This window comes from Nycticebus coucang, chromosome 17 (assembly GCF_027406575.1).
Source record: "Nycticebus coucang isolate mNycCou1 chromosome 17, mNycCou1.pri, whole genome shotgun sequence".
NCBI lineage: Eukaryota > Metazoa > Chordata > Mammalia > Primates > Lorisidae > Nycticebus > Nycticebus coucang.
The window spans coordinates 74,172,075-74,193,830 of NC_069796.1; the positions used below are offsets into that span (position 1 = coordinate 74,172,075).

At 49.2% G+C, this 21,756-nt stretch overlaps 2 protein-coding genes across 3 annotated transcripts in view; one reads left to right on the top strand and one right to left on the bottom strand.

The window, feature by feature from the left end:
• Positions 1 to 21,756, top strand: part of KCNIP1 (potassium voltage-gated channel interacting protein 1) — a 396,149-nt gene that overhangs the window by 21,379 nt on the left and 353,014 nt on the right. The gene's annotated exons all lie outside the window — the stretch shown is intronic.
• Positions 1,389 to 10,759, bottom strand: KCNMB1 (potassium calcium-activated channel subfamily M regulatory beta subunit 1). Of its 2 annotated transcripts, none has more exons than XM_053567057.1 (4): positions 10,609 to 10,759; positions 7,315 to 7,472; positions 5,790 to 5,961; positions 1,389 to 2,087 (listed from the first exon to the last, which is right to left on the bottom strand). In XM_053567057.1, exons 2-4 carry the CDS (start codon positions 7,446 to 7,448, stop codon positions 1,818 to 1,820), a joined length of 576 nt encoding a protein of 191 aa, XP_053423032.1. In that variant the 5' UTR covers positions 7,449 to 7,472; positions 10,609 to 10,759; the 3' UTR covers positions 1,389 to 1,817. The 2 variants fall into 2 exon arrangements, with proteins under 2 accessions (XP_053423032.1, XP_053423031.1); XM_053567056.1 differs by having other exon boundaries at positions 10,352 to 10,759.

The window sequence follows — 21,756 nt, forward strand, 5'->3', positions numbered from 1 at the left end:
GCCACTTACTTTTTAGAGCCTTGTGTCTCCCTGTTGGCTTATATAGCACTTACCATGTGTTGGTCACTGTCCTAGGAAATTTACATAATGACTCTTTTAATAGCAACACTCCTATAATGAAGATAGATTACCAGTTCCTATTTTTCAAATGAGGTCACCCAGCTAATGAATGGCAGGGTTGTATATGTGACCCAGATAGTACACATCCCAGATCCACATTCTTCACCACTGTTTTAAATCCTTTTTCCTCATCCACGAGGCAGGGTCATTAGCATCTCACGTCCTGTGAAGTTTTACAAGGCAAAACTACTCAGCATGGTGCCAGGCGTATAATAAATACGCACCAGCATGTGTTTGATCGCATCGTTAGTATAACTTTATCTAGAAGTTTCTGAGTAGTCATGACTTACGACCCTGATTAACAACAGCTTCCATTTTGAACACATACTAAGTGCCACAGCTTCATTCAGCCCTCCCAACTACCGAAAAGGAGGAGTCCCCTATATTGTAGACAAAAATAACCCCTAGCAACCAGACAGAAGAAATCTGGCATACGTAGAGAAAGGATTCAAAACCAAGGACTGCGTCTCAGAATTGCAATGCCTGAAGGAACTTGGGGGAGACCAGCCTCACTTTGCCCCCAGCTCAGGACTCACCTGTGGAATAGTCACTTATCTACCATGAAAAGCCTGGTGACAGGGCAATTATTCCCTACACTGTGGCTCTCACACTCAACGTGTGCTGTCAGAATCCCCAGCCACCACTGTTAAGACACACAGCACTGCCCCCAACCATGCGCAGTTCTGCCTCGGTAGGACCAGGGCAGAGGCCTGAGCATGTGTATCTTCTCAAGTCTGCTTGGGAACCTGATCCTGCCGGTCCAGGGACCACACCTTGAGAATCACTGCTCAAGGAAAACGTCTTGGAGTGGCCCTGGTAGAGGTAAGTCTGAGACAGACTTCCCCCGCAGGCTCAGCACCCAAGTATTTCCCTTCAATGCAATTCACAAATCCTTGCCTGTGCGATCATCTTTCCTCCAGAGAAGGCTCCCATGATTTCATGTTCTCAACTATCTCTGACTGGAGCCTAGACCCCTTCCTGGACCCATGAGCAGAATTTGCCCTTTCAACATTTTCCAAAATAGCATCTACCGTTGCTTTTCTGATTAAAAATAAACAATACTACCTGCCTATTATTGACAATTTAGAAAAATACTAAAAATAAAAAGGAGAATATGGGAGAAAGTTAAAATTAACCACCACCCCATTGTTAAAATTTTGATACATTTTGGTCTATTTCCTTAAAGCTGTTTTTATCTTGCATGTTGGAATATGTTGGGTATAGCCCTTAGAATGCTGAGAAGCAGGAGTCATCTAAGTGTGCTCTATAAAGGGGAGCTGCTATTGTTTTTATTATGGGATTCAAAGAAAGAATTGAGGTTTGCTAAGGACAGCTTCCTGGGTGGGATAGGCAGCCCTTTTGAGCTAACAGAGAAAACACAGGCACAGAGGTAACAATCATCATTGTCTGTGGGGTACACAGTGACACTGTCGGAAACAAGTATGAGTCAGTTGACTAGAGAGCTGTAACTGGCCATCTTGTGTCCTCTAAGGCACTAGGGAGCCATTGCATATTCTTGAGCAGGAAATGACTTAACAAAAGGATTCCCCAAAGGTCAACCAGGTGAAGAAGACAGGGTAGAGTGGAAGGGAAGAGCAGGGGGGGAGGTGGGGTAGTCATGGGAATGGCAGCAGGGAACAGCCCTGGGGTCCCACCCTGTGCCCTGTGGTCCAGGCCGTGGTGTGGCCTAGACGGGTCTACTTCTGAGCCGCCAGGATGGATAGGGACTGGTTAAGCTTCACCATAGCGATAATGAGGAGGCCGCCAGTCAGCAGGAAGGTAGGCCAGAACAGGGAGAAGAGGAGAGCCTGGGGCCCATACAGGCGCCTGTATAGCACACTGGTCTCATTCTCCTGAGTCGTTGAGAAGCAGTAGAAATCCTGGTGCTTGTGGAATTTGGCTCTGACCTCCTCCACGTCGGCCCGCGCCGTCTGGTAGTTGTCCAGGCTGCCTGGGATGTAGGAGCACTGTAGGGGAGAAGCGGTAGCATCCATGAGGTTGAAGGTTCCTGTTTCTCAGGACCCAGGGGTAAGGACCCGGGATGGATGGAATAAAGGAAAACGCCAGCTTCGGCATCCAGCCTCTGGATGAGAGTCAGGACTGTGGCCTAAAGCTTGGCAGGCTGCGCAGTGCACTGGCCTGGAGGGCGCATTCTCATTTGTGTGGTTTTTGTGGATGGTGGCCCTGAACTGTTCAGTGGACACACTGCACACAGCTGGACATGTGGGCCCTCATTCCAGTCCTGGCTCTGCTGCTATTGGTTCTAAGCTCTTAGACAAATTGCTCACCCTTTCTGAGCCCTGGTATCTTCATCACTTAAATGAGTTAATAGCAAGATTGTCCTCGAAGGCTACCATTCAAGAAGGACTCCAAACATACTTGTCTAAGGAAACCAGTGGGTGATACAGGCCAAGTGGGGTCTGTACGTGTATTCGGGGCAGAGGGCATGTGCTCAGCTGCCTGTGTGACTCCAGTATGTAAAGTGAGTAAAGCAAGCAAGGCAATGAGATGACAGGTGCCAAATGACACTTGCCTCGGTGCCAGGGAAAATTGTCAGGGAGTGGCGAGGCCTGGGGAAATAGAAAGAACCATCTGCGTCCAGACTAGCAGTCACCACTCCCTCTGGACAACAGAGACTAGGCCAGCCAGAAGATTCAGCTTGGATTGTCAGACCGCTCACATTTCAAGAGAAGGCAGAAAACCTAATTTTAATGTGAACTCTCACAATTTGAAAATATGGGCAAAAATTCCAATTGAAATGCTTTGAGGTATCACCCTCTGTGAACCCAACAAAATATGTTGGCAAGCCAGTATCAGACACTGGGATCCAAAGGAAAGCCAGTGCACAAAAGAGCTTCGTGTGGGCAGAGCATGATACACATTTAATTTGGACACTGATCAATATTGTTAGGAAACTTCTGGCCTGCTCAGATGAGGCCCAGCTGGAAGTTCAACAAAAATGGCACAAAGTACAATGCCTGGTTTTATCCCTGTTTTGTGCTGGGAGGACTGAATATTGCCGGTGTGATCCTCAGAAATATTCTGCAAGTGTGGTCCCTGCCACCACCTGCAGCAGAATAGCTGCGGGGCTGCACAGGTCCCTGCTCACTCTAAATCACTGGGGTGGAACCCAGGAATGTGGGATTTCCTTATGCCCTTAATTTTGAGGATTTTATGATGCCTTCCTGCACTTAATGAAATCATGTCCAAGATCAAGAAGTATAAAAATGAGACCCAAATGGCAAGCATTGAGCCAGCTTCTCCCCAGGCCTGTTTTTTTTTTGTTGTTGTTTGTTTTTTTTTGTTTTTTTAGAGACAGAGTCTTACTTTATCACCCTCAGTAGAGTGCTGTGGCTTCACAGCTCATAGCAATCTCCAACTCCTGGGCTTAGGCGACTCTCTTGCCTCAGCCCCCGAGTGGCTGGGACCACAGGCACCTGCCACAACACCCAGCTATTTTTTGTTGCAGTTTGGCTGGGGTCAGGTTTGAACCCGCCACCCTTAGTATATGGGGACAGTGCCCTACTCACTGAGCCACAGGTTCCGGCCCCCCACCCCCGGCCTGTTACTCCTAAGATTTGACGGAAGGCCCAGCCCCAAAGCTGTCTGCCTTGGTGACATTCAGTCCAGTGTCACAGAGGAGGGTTGCAGTATGGTTCTGACAGCCTGAAAAATGGTGTGCTGCATTCAAACGAAGGTCCGCAGCCAGCCAGGAAGTAGCTGAGGCTGGGGAGAAGCTGCCTCCTGAGGAATAAGGTACTCAGAGTTCTTGACCACTGCAGGGTCCTAAGTAGTCTATAATCCAGAGTCCTGAGCTGAGAGCGAGAGGGCCTGGGCCAATGTCCCCAGTGTCTCTGCCTGTGACCTGGGTAACAGCCCCTTAAGCTAAGGTGCAGCTACGGAGCCAGACAGGCTTGGGTTCAACCATCAGTTTTAAGTTGTGTGACCGTGGCAACAACTAATGGTACTAATGTCAAAGAAGAGGCAGGGGTTATGAGTCTGAGCTAATTTGGGTGAGTCCTGAGGTTCTTTCTTTGCTCACAGGGCTAGTCATGGTAGTTAGGACAGCATGGGTCTGGCCACCCTGCACTGCCCAGGCCCACTTCTGCCTGATAGCCGCCAGCACTGTTGTGGTCCCACAGCCTCCACCCCACCCCAGGTTCCCTGCCCTTACTCATCCCATCAGCCACCAAACTCTGACTGTCAGCAACCCCGCCCCCCACTGCAGGCCCACATCTCCATCAAAGAGGTGGTCTCAGCCTCTCTGTGTAGTGCCTGAACCCTCGCAGCTGCTGGCTGTCTCCGGCGGAGTGGTACCACTCTGATTCTGCCTCCGGGACTCCAGGTGCTCACAGCAATGATTCCAAATCTTAGAGTCACCTGTGAGCTCCACAAACTGATCTCTACCTGGAGAGTCCACTTCAGTGGGTCTGCTAGAGGACCCTGGTTTTGTTTGTAACATCCCCGGGTTATTCTAATGCACAACCTGAGTTGAGAGGTCCCAGCTTACACGCTCCCAGTTCAATGATTTGGTCCCCTAGGTCCTAAGGGAACAGATCTCAGTCTGCCCTTCTACCCTTTCCAGCTAGGTAGACTCCACGTGGGTCATTTTCTACAGTCAGCCTTCTGCTCCCCGTCCCCACCCAGCCCTTGCCTATGCCCCGCATGCCTCGTTCTATACCCCGCTTCCATGGGCACCCCCTTCAGGTGCAGCTGGTACAGATCCCACCCTGCTCTGTGTGTGGCCCCTTTTCCACGTGCACTCCTTCCATGCGTTCCCCCTTCCACGCTCGCCCTTTTCATGTGCACCCCCTGCAAGTGCCTCAGGCTCCTGAGGAACCTGGACTGATTTTAGGAGCCTCACTCAAATGCCTCTGTGATACTCGTACCTCACCTCATGGCCAGCTGGAAAACACTGTCTTCTTATTTAACCCCTGTGACTTTCTCTGTTCTTTAGGGTGCCAGCCCTGCTCCCCCACATTAGGTATTGTTCATGCATGAGTTCTCTGCTCCCAAGTCCTACAACCCTGACATAGGAAGTGCTGCACTGCTGGTGAACAGAGGGAGCGAGGGAGGAAGAGAAGAAGGAATGAAGAGAGAGAGAAGGAAAGAAGAGAGGGAGGAAGGAGAGGAGCCCATGGATATTTCCTCTGGGAAGGGCTGTGATGGTGGATTTGGGGTTCTAAGGGGGAGGGTGGTGAGACGCCGGGAGGTGAGAACGGGAATACTGCCTGAATGTCTATGGAAGTTGTTTCAGCCCCGGGTTCCCGGTTTCCTGGGGAGTCCCAGGGCTTCCGCTCCATGGGGCCAGCTGCTTTTCCCCAAGCGCCCACTCTCTCCCCAGTGCCGAGCCTGGCACGGTCCAGCGCCTCTGACCGCAGCACAGCACCACAAGGTGAACATTAGGATCCCACTTCACACAGGCGGAAACAGGTGTGGCGTGGCTGAGGGGTACACCAGGTAGCACAGCCAGTTAGTGGTGCATTTGAACCCAAGTCTGTCTGAGTCCAGCACGGGGGCTCTGGGGTTGGCCCACCCTCATTCCAGCTGTGAGTTAATCTGGACGAGCGAGTTAATCTTTCCTAGCCCTGGAGACAGGGACAGCTAGGGGCAGGCTCACATGCCCGCCAGGGACACGAGGATATGTACCCATCCTCCCAGCTCAGTACCTGCTGGTTCTGATCCCGAGTGTCCTCTGTGTGGTACAGCACAGCCCACCTGCCCACAGCTGACACGTTGACCCACAGGCAGGGGTACTGGGGCACTTTCTTGCCTTCCAGTTCCTCCTGGTCCCTGATGTTGGTCTCAATCAGGTGGCACGTAGATTCCTGGGTCCACACACTGCAGAGACCACACACACACATTTCAGAACTGAGTGACACCTGCAGCACCTGGTTTGAGCCCCTCATCTCTTAGGTGCTTTTAAAGAGACCCAAAGCTGGGACCCTCACCTTGCCATAGGCATGCCATGACTGACCCCAGAGGGAGCAATCAGAATATCAGAGCTTGAGGGGGGGGCTTGACATCATCTCACAGATGGTTCTCAACCCCGCTACTCATCTATAAACTTGGGGATTTTATAAAAAGATTCCCACGTCCAAACCACCCCCAGAGCAAGTGAATTAGAATGTCTCAGGTGGTTGGGCCCAGGCCCTGGCACTTTTTAGGAAGCTCTCAGAAGTGATTCTGCTCAGTGAGGCCTGAGACTCTTATGCACATCAGCTTCACCTTGCAGATGTGGAAGAGAAGCTCAGAAAGGTCAGAGGCCACACAGCCTCTGAATCTAGGTCTGAGTGACTTCAGAATCTGTGCTCTTTCTCCTAAAAGAAGCAGGTGTCAGAGGGGCCTGATCTGAGGCTGGGAAGATGATAGAGATGGGTGCGGAATGATACATCACTTGGCCGAGAGTCCAGCCTGTCACTCTGGTGATGTAAAATGTGAGGACAAGGACAGAGTAGGCCCAGGAGAGGCCAACAGGCTCACAACGTGTCAGTGAATCAATTGTGAATCACCTCCCTTTTATCTTGCAGGGCCCACTGCCAGACAGCTGGAGCGTGCCCGGAGGAGGGTGAGACGTTCTAGGGACAGGCTGAGAGTACTAAGTGTGTTTGTTCAAATAGAACATGAATCAGGAATTTCATGGCTCTTCTTTAAAACCTTGAGCAGTAGACATGTCAAGGAGAAAGGGCATGGAACCTTCTCTGAGATTCCTCAGCAGAGCTCCAGGGAAGCAGATGTCAGCTCCATATAGACACTGCCTACTTACCAGGAAAGCCCAGACATGAAATGGTAAGCTTGGGATGATAGTGAGCTCCCCATCATTTGAGATATTCATAAGAGGCTGGGTACCCCCTGACAAGAAGGTTTCAGAAGGGAGAGAATGATGCAGGTGAGCTATAAACATCTGTCATTCTCTGATTCCTCCTGGGATTAAACTTGCGCCAGATTTTTTGTGAGAAGGACAGCCTGGGTCTTTTACTATCAGGTCCCAGAATCTCAGACTATGGGGGCTTAGTCTATCTCACCTTCCCTTAGTCCATCCCACCTTGAACCCTTGAACTTAAGAAGGAACATTGTCTCAACCATTCTGCCTGGTATGGGGATATAGGGGAGGATACGTAAAAGGCTGGGGTTCCTGACAGATTCCAGACACTTAGGGGAGAGCTGGGGGTGCAGGTCAGGAAGGTTCAGTACCTTTTCTGGTAGAGGGGCAGCACGGTCGTGCCCAGGATGTAGTAGGTGATGACAGCACACGCCACCATGGCCACACCCAGGCAAAGGGCCCGAGTCTCTCCTCGCTTCTGGGCCATCACCAGCTTCTTCCCCATGTCCACTGGGGGCAGCAGTCATTTCTAGGGTCACAGAGGCAAAAAGAAGTGAGATTAGGGCGGCGCCTGTGGCTCAGTGAGTAGGGTGCCGGCCCCATATACCGAGGGTGGCGGGTTCAAACCCAGCCCCGGCCAAACTGCAACCAAAAAATAGCCGGGCGTTGTGGCGGGCGCCTGTAGTCCCAGCTACTCGGGAGGCTGAGGCAAGAGAATCGCTTAAGGCCAGGAGTTGGAGGTTGCTGTGAGCTGTGTGAGGCCACGGCACTCTACCCAGGGCCATAAAGTGAGACTCTGCCTCTACAAAAAAAAAAAAAAAGAAGTGAGATTAGCTCAGGTGACAGTAATCCACAGAAGGGAGGACAGGTGTGAGTGGAGGGTTATCAAGTGTCAACCTCATTCTTACACGTGGAGCTTTGCAACTTCCAGAGGGCTTTTTTGACCCCACCTAAGCCTCCATCAGCTCTGAGAGGCAATTGCAGATGAAGAACCTCTGGCTCAGACAGGAAAAGTGGTTTCCTCTAGGTCACAGGGTGTGATAGGTGCAGTAATGACCCCAAGATATTCATGTTCTAGGCCATGGAATTATTAAGGTCCAACTCTCCTTGTATGTTACTTTATATGGCAATAATTTTGCAGAAGCGATTGAGGATCTTGAGAAGGAAAGATGATCTTAGATTATTCATGAAGACTCACAGTGTAAACCCAAGGGTCGTTAGAAAAGGGAGGTGGAGGGAGATTAGATGAAGAAGAAAAGGAGAAAGTGATATGACCAGGGAGACAGAGATTAGGGTAGATTGGGTGGACCCAGGCAGTGAGGACAGGTGACCACCGGGAGCTGGAGGGGGGCAAAGAACCATGGGTCTTCTTGCTGATCTTGGACTTCCGGCTTCCAGAACTGTGAGATTACATTTCTATTGTTTTGGGCTATCACATTTATGTCATTTATTACGAGGGCCATAGGAAACTAATACAACGAACAAGTAACACAGGTGGATCAGCCATGCGTTCTCCCAGGACACTTAGAGAGAAACTGGGAGAATTTCTGTCAAGAAACAGTCTCACCACCGGGCTGGCTGGGCTAGGCAGCAGGCAGAGAAGGCAGAGAAGGCAGAGGAGGACCTCAGAAGGCAGCCATAGGCTGGTAGGACAGGAGGCTTCCCACGTTCAGGTTTTTTATCAAGAACGAAGACATTGGGATGACCTCAGCAGCTGCCTTCTTCCTGCAGGCTTGAAGCCACCTGGGCCACAGCAGAATGGGAGAAATCACTGGTGGTTTTCCTTCTTTCCCCCTTATTCTGGTTGTAGCCCTCTGGTTGTACCCCACACCAAGGCAGGCAAAGATTCCTGCCCGCCCCTCCTGGGCCCCTGATACTCAGGGGTGTGAAACAGCCCCTCTATCCATGCCTCCTGCAGCCACAAAGCCACCCAACTCTGGACCCTCCTGAGATCTCCCACTTACTGCCAGCTGTCCTAGCCTTCTGGTAAATTTCTTTTCTTTCTTTTTTTTTTTTTTTTTTTTTGTCTGTTTAAAGTAACCAAATCACCTGGAGATGCACAAAAGGCCCCAGTAGCCTGCTTCCCCAGGATTTTCAGGCGTCACTGGCACCTGGCCCCCACCCCAGGGACTGTGAGACACAAATACTTTGGCACTGGGGAGCCCCATCTTAGAGAACCTTGGCTCAGTGCCTGCAACAAACCTGATCTCTTCTGAGGAAGTTGGTGCATGCTTGTGGGGGCTCCCCTTCCTACATAAGCAGCCCCCACTTCCCAGGGGCTCCTCCACTTTTTATGTCTTTGCAGACCCCTGAGGATTCCTGAGGCAGGTGAAGGAGGGACCTTGGTTTTATTAGTCCCAGGAACTCAGGAGGAAAGGAAAAAGGAGACTTGCCCATCACAGAGAATCTGGACAGACTTGTTAAGGGTCCACCTGTCTATAGGGCTCTGATAAGGCTATTTGCGTACACCAAGTGAGTGGGTTTGTAGAGTCCTGACAATGGCTGTGGGGTCCTATGTAGATATAAGACTTGGGCTAGAAGTTGGGGTTCATTATCCCAAGTGAGAGCCTTCAGTCAGGAGGAAGAATGGCAACTGTTGGTGTCCTCCAAGGCTTGGAAAAGTAAGTTTTAGTTACAGCAGGAAGAATTTAAGTTAGACTTTGAGAAGAACTTCCTCAATATGAGAACTTCCTCATATTTCCTCTAAATATCTCTGGGCTTTTGGGCTATCTCTTCCAATTGAGATTTAGGGAAGATGAGAGGGTAAAAGGAGGCGAGATTTTGGAGCGTCCAGTGTGACCTGATAATTGGGTTGACAACCTTTTCCTTAGAAGAACAGACAAGTGTTTAAGAATTTGGTGGGGTATGGGGCAGGGAGGGTTCTGAGCTCATTGAATGTGGTATCAAATCCTGTTTGCCACCTAGCAAGCAAGTTACTGAAAAATAAGAATAACAGTACCTGCCTCAGAAAGTTCTGATAAAGATCAAATGATATATTGAGGACAAGGCATTTATCCCAGTGTCTGGCCCAGTATCAGCTTTTGATAAATATTAGCTATTATTATGATTATCCTGAAAGTTGGGAGCAGAAATCTGGACTGCTCTATTGCCCTCCACCCACTCCCCACTGGTGACAAGGGCCAAGACTGATCTGGAAGCCGAGACCTGGAGGGCCAGGTTACTGAGCTACCACAATGATCTGGCCACTAAACCACCTCCCATCCCCCTGTGACTAGCAGATGACAGGCCAAGCATCCTGACCGAACATCCCGAAGGGAAGTGAGTTCCCACCACCTGCCCTCATCTCTGCCCCATCACAGGCCGTTCTCCCCGCAACTCTCCCTCCAGCCCTTCACCACAGTCTTTGCAGAAATCACATCCCAAAGTGCTCTCGGGTGCAGTACTCACAGTCTCCCTGTGCCCTGTGGGTTTTTGGCTGGCAGACAGTTTCTTTCTGCCTGGCCCCCAACTCCCACCCGAAAAAAGGCCACAGAAATCCAGCAGAAAGTCCCAGCCTGTCTCCAGGGAAGCAGCCCTTGGTCCCCATCTGGGACGAGCCTCTATGCCCAAACATGGTCATGTCTGAGCACACAGCCTTGAGACACAGACTCGGGAAAGCAGGTACCCAGGCCTGAAGATGGCAGCTGTTACCCGGGCCTCCGTACCTGCATTTCCCAGAGTCTCACCGGAAACTGATTTCAGACAATCACAGACAGCAAAACTGACAAACAGCAGAAGGCCAGCCTGGTATGTGTGGAAATATTTCTTCTTCACTCAGTCTCTCTGGGCTGACAGAGAAGCCAGGAATGGGAAATCATTTTCCTTTTGTTGGTGTGGGGCAGAGAGGAGGAGTTGAGCTGGAGGGGTGGGGCTTGTCACCAACCCCTGGCATATCCACTCCGGAGGTGCTAACCCCTCCTGCCTTTGGGACTTACGTGCTGTGAGCCCCTGGACAAGTCATGGCACCTCTCTGGGCCTTAATTTTCTCGTGTGTGTTATTGGAGTTTTAAAAACTTACTTTGTTCAGGGTAGTGATACGGGTTAGAAATGGGGGGATTAACAGCAAAGGAAGAGAACCCACCTTTTAAGGAGCCACTGAGCTGAAGCTGGGAGTAGTGAGAACTCCATGGTCTGCTGGACGGTCTCCCAGAGATTGTCAAAATATAGTTTGGGCACATGGGTAGAGATTTGTTCCTGTCACTAAGACAGATGAACATCAGCATTTGTAAGCTCCCCCCCCCCAAAAAAAATGCTTCTAGGTGTCACTCTGTGGATTTTGTAAGGATGAAAAATTAGCAACAGAAACAAACTTGGATACTGAGCCTCTCCTACGTGCCAGACACGATGTTGGAGGATAGTAGCACATCTCTGCCTCTCATTTCACTCAGTGATCAAATGAAGAAACTGAGGCTCAGAAGCATGATGTCATGGGTCCCAGGTTTGGTCTGCTTTGGGGACTGGAGCCAGATTCAAACCTGGGTCTTCCAGATTGCACAGGCTTGGCTGTTCCTGTTGACCCTGAGGCTGCTCTAAGACATTAATACTCACCTTTGTTATAGAGTTGCCTGCCACCTGAAGTTCTAGAGGTCACCCCGAGTGCCCCTGACCGCAAGAAGACTGGTGCAGGCCTGCCATCCCTGCTGCAGCCCAGCACCTCCCTCAGTCCTGCTCCAGCCACTGGGGGGCATCCAGCAGGCATGAAGTGAGGGCCACCATTCGGGCCTCCCTGACACTTTTCTCCCACCCCGTCCCTAATTGAATCACACCACGTATGAACAGGAGAGTACACCGTTTAACGAGCATCATAGCACAAGAGGGTCTCTTAAGGCCAGCCTCAGACCTTCCAGGCAGGTTGACAATGAAGGAAATAGATTTGGAATTGATTCTCAGAAGAGTAAATTTCCAAGGATGATCCTTGGTCCATTCAAGAGCCAGAAGAGTTTTCACGGGGCCCATGAAGTAATTCAAATACTGGTCCTCCCTCCTGCTCCCCTGGGAGAGAGATACACAGGGCAGCTGATGGCCACCACTAAGTATGACCAGCGGGCTACTAGCTCCTAATGCGCTAAATGAGTTAGTTATTAAGGGCTAAGCATTATTTGGAACTTATAAACAAATATTAACATTGTTTGTAAGGGTCTTTTCCTCTTAGAAGATGGGAACAGGCAAGGAAGGGGGTTTCTGAGAGCTCCTGCTGCACCTAAGTGAGCCCCGGCCAAAAGGTGTACAAGCCTCGCTCTCAAGGGCGTGTGGAGGAAAACCCAGATCCTTTCAGGCTGTGGGGTTGTGTCTGACAGACGGCCAGGGAAGAAGGTAAGGAAATAATGGTGCCACAGTGGTCATATTGGCACTTCACATTAGTATGGGGCATGAGATCACCAAACACCTTCTTGGACTCCAACCTTCCAACAGCTCCTTAAGGTAGTAACACCGAAGGTCCGCAGGAATCTATTGAGGTAGAGATTTTTCTACCTATTTTATAGAGGGGTAACTGAAGTTCAGAGAGATTAAATAAATTGCCAAGGCAAGTTACTTTGCCTCTCCGAGCTTTAGTTTGTGAATCTCTAAAATGGAGATCGTTGTACCTAGACCCTAGTGCTTTGGGGAACGAGCGATCAACTAAGCCACCTGACACATGGCGTTGAGATTGCATTTCTCAACATACATCTTGTTCCGTGTGCTCTTTTCACAATGAGACGTCAACACTAATCTACCAAGAGAGGCATTATGTCTCCTCTTCAACCCGGGTGCGGCTTCGGAACTGCCTCAGCCATAGAGTGTGTCAGTGGTGCCACTGTGGGACTGCCAAAGCTGTCAGGACAGGGATTCTGCTTGCACTGGGCACGCTCTCTAGACGCTTCCCTTGGAACCAGTCCAGGCCACGTGTTCCAGCTGACACCCCCAACCCAGGTCTCAGCCAACAGCTGGCATGTCTCAGCAGACGTGCACCAGCCTGTGGACATCCCCAGCCCCCAGCCTGCGAGTCTCCCAGCTGAGGCCCTGCACGCAGTGGAGCAGAGACAAGGAGGCTGCTCTGGGCGCTTTCTGAATTCCCAATTCATAAAATCATGAGCAGAAGTAGCGGATGTTTCACGCTACTAGTTTTGGGGTAATTTGTTATGCAACCATAGTAACTGGCACACTACGATTTAAAGGTGGAGGGCTGTTACTCTTGTTGGTAATAGTGGTTGTATTACACCAGTGAGAATTGAAAATTCTGCACTTTATGGCGTGTTATGGGGGAATCTAGAGATGGTTTATCTATCATATTATCAGGTCACACATTATTGCACAAATGGAATAGAAGGGCAGTAATATAGGAAGGTAGTTTTGGTTATTAAGCACCTACTGTGTGCCAGGGCAGCCAGATACCACATACATTTGTCTATACATACACATATGCAAGCACCATACACACACGCATTCCTCTCCACAATGCCAGCAAAAGGCTTTGTTCCTTCTGAGAAAGCAGAAGGCAAAGGGGTCTGCAAGGTCTTGTCCTAGCATGTACCATGATGGAGCCTGGAGATGAAGCTATGCCCACTGACTGCACAGCCCACCCCTGCCCCCAGGTTGCCCCATGACTCCCATGGGAACAGTTTTCAAGAGGACCAGTGTTTATGACAACATCTGCTTCAGCTGCTTTACAAACCCCTCACCTCAGTCTACAACCCTTTCTAGATTATGCATCCACTTATTTATTTACGCCCTTTGTAATCAATATCTATTCTCTCCCGACACTTGGAATAATAAGGCCCATAAATCAAATTGGCAACTGGCTCTTGAGCCCCTGCTGAGTGCTACAGAGAAAGGATGTGGGTCGCCTGGGTCCGGGCAGCTGAGCACCTACTACGCGGAGGCTCTCAATACATCACCGCACCGCACTGAATCAGACACGGCCCTTCTCTATGGGGAAGAGATGTGGAATTTTTAAAACGGCAAAAACACAAAACAGCAAAGAAAATGATGCATTTTAAGGGGGAGAGAGAGTAACAAAAGGTGGAGGAATTAACGATGGAATATGTTTTGGTAGAGTTTGGAAGGCAAAGGATAAGAACAGGAAAATTAAATGTCACTATTAGAATTAAATGGCAAGACAAGACATGACAAAGAACAAGACAAGGCTGTCCCTTGCGGTGTGAGGGGACACCTCACTCCTTTCTCCTTCTGACTCCTTCTATTCTATTTTCCCTTGACCTCATTTTTTTGCTTAATGACAAGCTATTTTAGCTTGGGATGCTGTTAGCATAATTCTAACGATTGTTGCAACTGCAGCTTGAAAGTCCTCTTTGAAACAAGGAGGAGTATAAATAAATAAAGAGTGCTCCTGTCTGAGCAGTAAGGTTGGGTTTTTTATGCTTTTCCCCATTTCCCTCTGTAGAAAAGTTGGACAGTGTGGCCGTGCGGGGAGAAGGTAAGACGCGCTTCAGGAGGCTTGCTGTGAGAGCGTGCTGTGCTTCCAGGCACACACACACACACACACACACACACACACACACACACACACACACGAAGGACACACTGCCCACTCCTCCCATAGCACTCGCTGCCCCCGTCCTCCCTGCTGGGGAGCGTTTCCCCTTCCATGGGATTCCATCCAGGGGAGTCCTCCTCCACCCCATCCACTGTGAAGCCACCCTCTTCATCCTCCTGGGCCAGGTCTAGGCTTCGACCCAACATGCTCCAAGCCCAGAGCGCATCTCCCTCAGAGCGCCTCCTCTCCTCATGCTTTAGCATTTATTCATGAAGTGCTTCCTCTGTTAACGTGTCTCCCCAGCTCAGCGCCAGCTCCCCGAGATCAGGGACTGTGACTGTTCTCATTCACTGTCACATCTGTAGCACCCCGAGGAATAAACAGAGAATCTCAGAGGTTTGCTGTTGTGCTTTCATATTTGGGGGAAAAAAACAACAACAACAAAAAAACACACTCGCTTTTTCTTGTAACAGAATATTGCAATCTTTTCTCCCTGCCATAAAAGGTTTTCTCTAAAAAGATTGCACGATTGCCATTGCACGGCTAACCCACGATAGGTTTCATCTAAGCCGTGTTGTGGGAGATTCAGGAATGGGGCCCGCTCACATGCGTGTGTGCATCAGCCTCTGCTCATCAGCGGGTCTGCTTCAGTTCCCGCCCCAGAACTACACCACACTCACACTCACAGGTCAGTTTGGAGGAACTGACAGGTGTGAGGGAGATTGTGTCTATAATCAAATGAGTATGAGGACAGCCCTAGGGAACAGGGATGAGTGGACCATAGAAGCAGAAGACATGACAGATAGTAATGTCTAGTCCTGCACCAGGCCGGATTTGAACCCTGAAAAGAGAAAGCAGGTGACTATAGTCCATCTACTCAGGAGGCTGAGGCAGGAGGATGGCTTGAGCCCAGGGGGTTGAAGTTGCTGTGAGCTATGATGATGCCACTGCACTCTAACCAGGGACAGAGTGAGACTCTGCTGGTGCTTGTGGAACTCAGAACATAAGCAGTGCCACCTTCGTGGTTCTCCTCGCCTCTGTTTAGCTGTGGCCTTGGGTGGTGACCCCCATAGACAGAAAATTTCTATCAGCTCTTAAGCCATCTATAGCAGAGTTGGGGGCTGGAGACTCCTATGTGAGCCAGGGTCCCTTGGTGTGCAAGGCTGGCTCACACTGCCTTGTTTTGGCCTTTGCAAGCCAGTTGTTAAAGCATCAGGAGCTGGAAATTCACAGCAGTGATGGGAGTATTTACAATAATGAAATATACAAACACCACAAATCAGGGTTTTTGTTATTTGGAGAGCTAATTTACCAGTATACCAATTCAGAGGTTTCAAATTGGGAAATCTGGGGAGATTTTTGTAACTGCTGACAAAGGTGTGGACAGGAAACCATAGGGAGTAGTGTAATAGCCCTGGATAAGGGAAGGGGCCTGTGTCCATCATCAGCAGGAGAGTGTCATGCCCCAGCCTGGAGAGACCCTCAGGGAAGTTGCTTGGAAAGGAATAGCTGTCCTCACTCTGCTGGGACCCTTCTCCCGATTCCCTGATCTCTCCTGACTGACTCTGACTGGTAGACAGACAGGGAGCTCCTTGCAGTGGTCCCAGTGAACAGCTTCCAGGGCAGGAAGCCAGCTGGAGAACAGGGCTGGGTGTGCCAGGGCACACAGATACCAGGCCTGCAAGTGTGGCTTTTGGGTAAGAGACCCAACAAGCAGGTCAGAAAAAAAGCAGGTCTGACGACAGGGAGATGCCCTGGTAACCCCCAGAAATTTATATGGGGGCCTGAAAGTTAGGGCCCTTGAGCTAAAATGTTTCTGTGGCTCAGTGAGTAGAGCGCCGGCCCCATATGCCGAGGGTGGTGGGTTCGGACCCAGCCCCGGCCAACCGGCAACAAAAAAATAGCCGGGCGTTGTGGCGGGCGCCTGTAGTCCCGGCTGCTCGGGAGGCTGAGGCAAGAGAATCGTGTAAGCCCAAGAGTTAGAGGTTGCTATGAGTTGTGTGATGCCACGGCACTCTACTGAGGGCGGTACAGTGAGACTCTGTCTCTACAAAAAAAAAAATTAATGTTGCTGATTTGTAGCAGCTGGCTGGCTAGAGCTGAGAAAACGTGGGTTCTATAAACGGTGCTTCATTAAATAGTCTTTGCATAAAAAGTTTGCACATTTCTGATTACTGCCTTAGAGTAAAGGCTAAGACTTCCAAACCAAAATTCTAGGGCAAAGAGTTTCTACATTTTTAGATTTTGATATGTATTTCATACCTTTCTGCAGAATATCTATACCAATTTTGGTACTAACAGCTGGTATCTGAGAGTGGCTGATTTCCACATATCTTCACCAATACTTGATGCTATTAAATTTAGAAATATGTGTCAACCGGGCACAGTGGTTCACTCCTGTAATCCTAGCACTTTGGAAAGTCAGAGTGGAAGGATTGCTTGAGCACAGGAGTTGAGGACCAGCATGAGCTGAGCAAGACTCCATCGTGCAAAAAATAGAAAAATTAGCTGACTGTCGTAGCAGGTGACTATAGTCCATCTACTCAGGAGGCTGAGGCAGGAGGATGGCTTGAGCCCAGGGGGTTGAAGTTGCTGTGAGCTATGATGATGCCACTGCACTCTAACCAGGGACAGAGTGAGACTCTGTTGAAAGGAGCAGGGGTAGGGAGGGGAAGAGGGAAGAAGAGGGAGGATGAGCAGGAGGAGGAAAAAGGGAAGGGAAGGGAAGGGGAGGGGAGGGGAGGGGAGGGGAGGGAAGGGGAGGGGAGGGAAGGGAAGGGGAGGGGAGGGGAGGGAAGGGAAGGGGAGGGGAGGGGACGGAAGGGGAGGGAAGGGGAGGGGAGGGGAGGGGAGGGAAGGGAAGGGGAGGGGAGGGGAGGGGAGGGGACGGAAGGGGAGGGAAGGGGAGGGGAGGGGAGGGAAGGGAAGGGGAGGGAAGGGAAGGGAAGGGAAGGGGAGGGGAGGGGAGGGGAGGGGAGGGGAGATGTGTCTTCTGGCTAGGTGAAAAATCTTTCATCCCAGTTTTAATTTGCTTTCCTTAAATTAGTAGGAAGATTGAACAGTCCTTCATATCTCATTGGAAGCAAAAAATTTTATTTGTCCCAAACTGTAATCAGGAGTAAACAAGAAGTCCCCATCCTAGCCTTCTGTGACTCTTCTTCCTCTGACAAGGTTTAGGAGCCCACTCTTCACAGCTGCTCCCAGTGGTTACGGGCAGGACAGGCTCCCAGGTCCCAGTGACCCACCCCTCTCAGCCTCTCAGCATCAGGGCAGGGGGAACTTAGAGACTATAATCAGGTTATTCTGTGAATATCCTTTGCTGAGTCCTGGAGTATCAGCCCTCAAAGGGCTCGTAGAGATCTTCTAGGCCTGCAGGATCAGTTTCTGCATGAGTAATGTTTTCTATTTACAAACTAATTGAGATAAGCTGTAGAGAATCTGGTAAGTACAAAGAGTAAAAAGGAGAAAAGAAAAGTCAGTCAAGGCCCAACATCCCAAAGAAGAAATGACTGTTGAAATATTGGTGGGTTATATTCTAAAGATAGATATACATGCTTTCTAGAAACAAATCTAAGAATATACTACATAGTTTTAAATATGTTCTCTTTTTAAATAGGAAATTTTCCCAGTTATGTAATATTATTTTACAAAGTAGTGTCTCATGGCTCTGTACATAACCTGTATTTTACTAGCTTACTAATTAGGCTCCATTTAGGCTACTTCCTAGGTTTTGCTGTTATTGGCTCTTCTCTAGCGATGATCTTGAATGTCAGTCTCTGCTAGCTTCTCTGATTATTTCCCTCCAACAGATTCCTAAAAGCAGGGATTAGAGCCAAAGAATATTAGCCTTTTAATGGCTTCTGCCCCATTTTTTCCCCCTCTGGAAGCATAGGCTCTGATAAGATAAACACCAGTATTCTACTGGTGATGGATCTGAGCTCAGAGAGGTGAGGTAATTTGCTCAAAGCCACACAGCTCTGTTGGTACAGTGACTGGAACTCAGACAAGTCCCTACAGCCTCTCATGAGTGTCAGAACCCAGCCTGGAGCTCATGCCCCCCTGATGCCTATGCCAGATTCTTGTCTTATTCCTCTTCCAAAGATTATTTCTCCACCCATGAGAGCTGTCAATTACTGAGCGGCAACGTGTACTGGGCATTCTTCTAAGTAATTGGACTAAGGTATCTATTTCATTTGATTCTGGCCCTATAAAGTAGTGACTGTTGTTACCAAAAGCTTGGCACTTGTCCCCCAAAGCCTCATCAGAAAAAGAAGGACAAAAATTTTGAGGAGAAGGAAAGAGAAATTTATTACTTTGCCAGCAAAGGAGGAAAATGGTAGACAACACTCTCAAATCCAAATTACTGCTTCTGAGCAGAAGCACAGAGCTTTTAAAAGTTCTGATTACATAATCCATCTTGGGGCAAGACAATCTGTGGCCTCCGCAACAGTCTTGTGACCTCTGCCTACATTAATACCATCTTCAGCTATGAGACCTTCGCCCAGACAATTCTCTTGAGTTATTGCCTGTAGCACAAAGAACAAGGGACATTCTCTGCCCCTCCAGACCACCGACCTGAGGCAGGGATACAGGTTTCATTTCCCTGAAAGTTGGGGAGATAGAAAATAATTTTGCCTTTTTTTCCCCCAGGCCCTTCCCTCTCCAACTCTATGATTATCCCCAGGTCATACATGGGGACACTAAGGCAAAGACAAAGTGTTTATTGTCCAGGGTCACAATTCTGGTAACTGACAGAGCTGAAACTCCTGCTTCTTCTTGTCTGAGTAGCATGGTCCAACAGAACTTTCTGTGATGACAGGAATGTCTTATACATTTTCACTTACACAGCAACCTCTGGGTACCCATAGCGATTGAGCACTTGAAATGTGGGTAGTGTGAGTGAAGATCTAATTTTTTCATTTTAATTCATTTAAATTTAAACAGCCACGTGTAACTAGTGAACCTGGCGGACAGACATCTCCAGAGCCTCTAGCTCCCCTGTTCCCTCCATCTAAGCTGGCAATACCGCTTCTCAGAGCTCAGCCTGGGATGAGGCTCCGAATGGCCCTCCTATTCCTGCCTCGCCTTGCTAACTCTGAGCCAGGGATTCAGGCTGCACCAGGGCCTTGTGCTATGTCTAAGACGGACGGATCCTTCAGCTGCCTCCAGGGTGGGGGAGGTGGTCCAGGAGCCACCTCCTGCAGGTGCTCAGAAAGGCTTGGCAGAGGGAGGCTTTTTATCTCTTTTGTTACACATTAATGAAAATGTACATCTGTCATCCATAAATAATGAGGTTGCTCCTGCAAAGCTCAAGGTCTACATTTACTCTCAGTGTGAATGTTGTTAGGAGCTTCACCAGAATCTTCTCTGAGAGTTAACAAGTTAGCTTTGAACAGTGCCTTCTCTTGGGCAGAACCATTTCCCAAGAGACCCTATCTCTTGGGAGGGAACCATCAAGTCATAAAAAGATTGACTGTTTTTTTAAATCATCATTTACCAAGTGCCTTCTTTATGCTGAACCCTGGGCTGGGTCTGGCACGTACCTCACTCTGTAAGTTTCCTACAGCTGCTCTGACCAATTACCACAAACTGGGTGCTTTAAAGCAATAAAAATTTATTCACAGTTCTGGAGCCAGGAAATCCAAAATTAAAGTGGGGCAGGCCCATTCATTCTCCCCCATTTCCCTGAATGCTCTAGGGGTGTCCAATCTTTTTAATTCTCTACCACAAGTTAGAAAATTGAGAGTAGTCTTAGCCACACATTAAATACACAAGCCCTAATGAAAGCTGATGAACAAAGGAAAAGGGCTGTGCATACTATCAGACACCACAGGCAAGCGAAAGAGGCCTCAAATAATCTGCATGCAGCCCTCGGGCCACAGGTTGGACATCCCTGCAGGAGGAGGATCCTCACTTGCCTCCTCCAGCCTGAGGCGGCCCCAGGGTTCCTTGGCTACGGCCGCACCACTCTAATCTCTGCCTCCATCTTCAATGGCTTCAATCTCTGCCTCCCCTGCTGTGGCTGCGGCTCTGTGGCTTCTACTCTTCTGTCTCTCGTGTAACTCTTATCATTGGATTTAAGGCCCACTCAGGTAATCCAAGACGACCTCAAAATCCTTAACTTAATTACATCTGCAAAGATCCTTTTTCCTAATAAGGTCATACTCAAGATTCCAGGGATTTTGAGGCTGGGCAAGGTAGAGCACTCTGGGAGGCCGAGGTGGATGGATTGCCTGAGCTCATAGGTTCAAGACCAGCCTGAGCCAGAGTGAGACCTTATCTCTAAAAATAGATGGACATTTCAGCAGGTGTCTGTAGTCCCAGCTACTTGGGAGGCTGAGGCAAGAGAATCGCTTAAGCCCCAACAATTGGAGGTTGCTGTGAGCTGTGATGCCACAGCACTCTACCCAGAGTGACATAGTGAGACTCTGTCTCAAAAAAAAGAAAAAAATTTTCAGGGATTTGGAAGTAGACATACCCTTTTTGGGGCCACATTATTCAAGCCACTATGCTCACCGTATTCGGCTAGGTAAGAAAGTGAGGCGTGAGCAGAGGATGAAAGGACCACATAAACAAGCGGGATCCTGAGTAAGAGAGCACGCTGCAAGACAAAGATAAGCGTCACTGAATGTTAGGGTAGGAAAAGTGAGATGTGAAGAGTAAAAAGGATAAAAGCAAACCACGTAAACATGCTGAGAACATGCTATGACCATGATAAACCACAGGAAACATCAAAGAAACAACACAGGACACACTATACCTTTTAGTTCGCTCCCCTCCCAATGAGCTTCCAGCACTATAACACACAGGGGCCTAACCACATAAAGTAAAAAACTCTCCCTGCCTGACAGCCAGAAGGAAACAATATCCCCAGTGGAGAAGAGAAGAGGAGAGGAGAGAAGAGAAGAGGGGAGGGGAGGGGAGGGGAGGGGAGCGGAGGAGAGGAGGAGAAACAACATTATGGAAGAAAAAAGGCCAAAGAGGGAAAAAAAAAAAGATGACACAGAGACCCCGGTTGCACAGTTTGCTGGGATGTGTGCCTACTCCCACCTTGTTGGGAGTGTACTGTCACTTGCTGATTAGAAACCCAAATAAACCCAGGCCATAATCGGCTCAGGCACGTGCCTGCCCCTCACCCCTTTAGGAGTGAATTTTAATCATTTGCTGCTTGCTTCTTCAAAAGTGTCTCTTGCTTTCATAACCTTATTTCATCTACCTAACAACCCCAAGAGGGAAGTGAATGACCTTGGATGAACTAACTGCTGCAATCACACCAAGATTTTAATGGCTTTCCCCAGTAGCGATGCATTTCTCACTCATGGGGAGTCCAGGATGGATG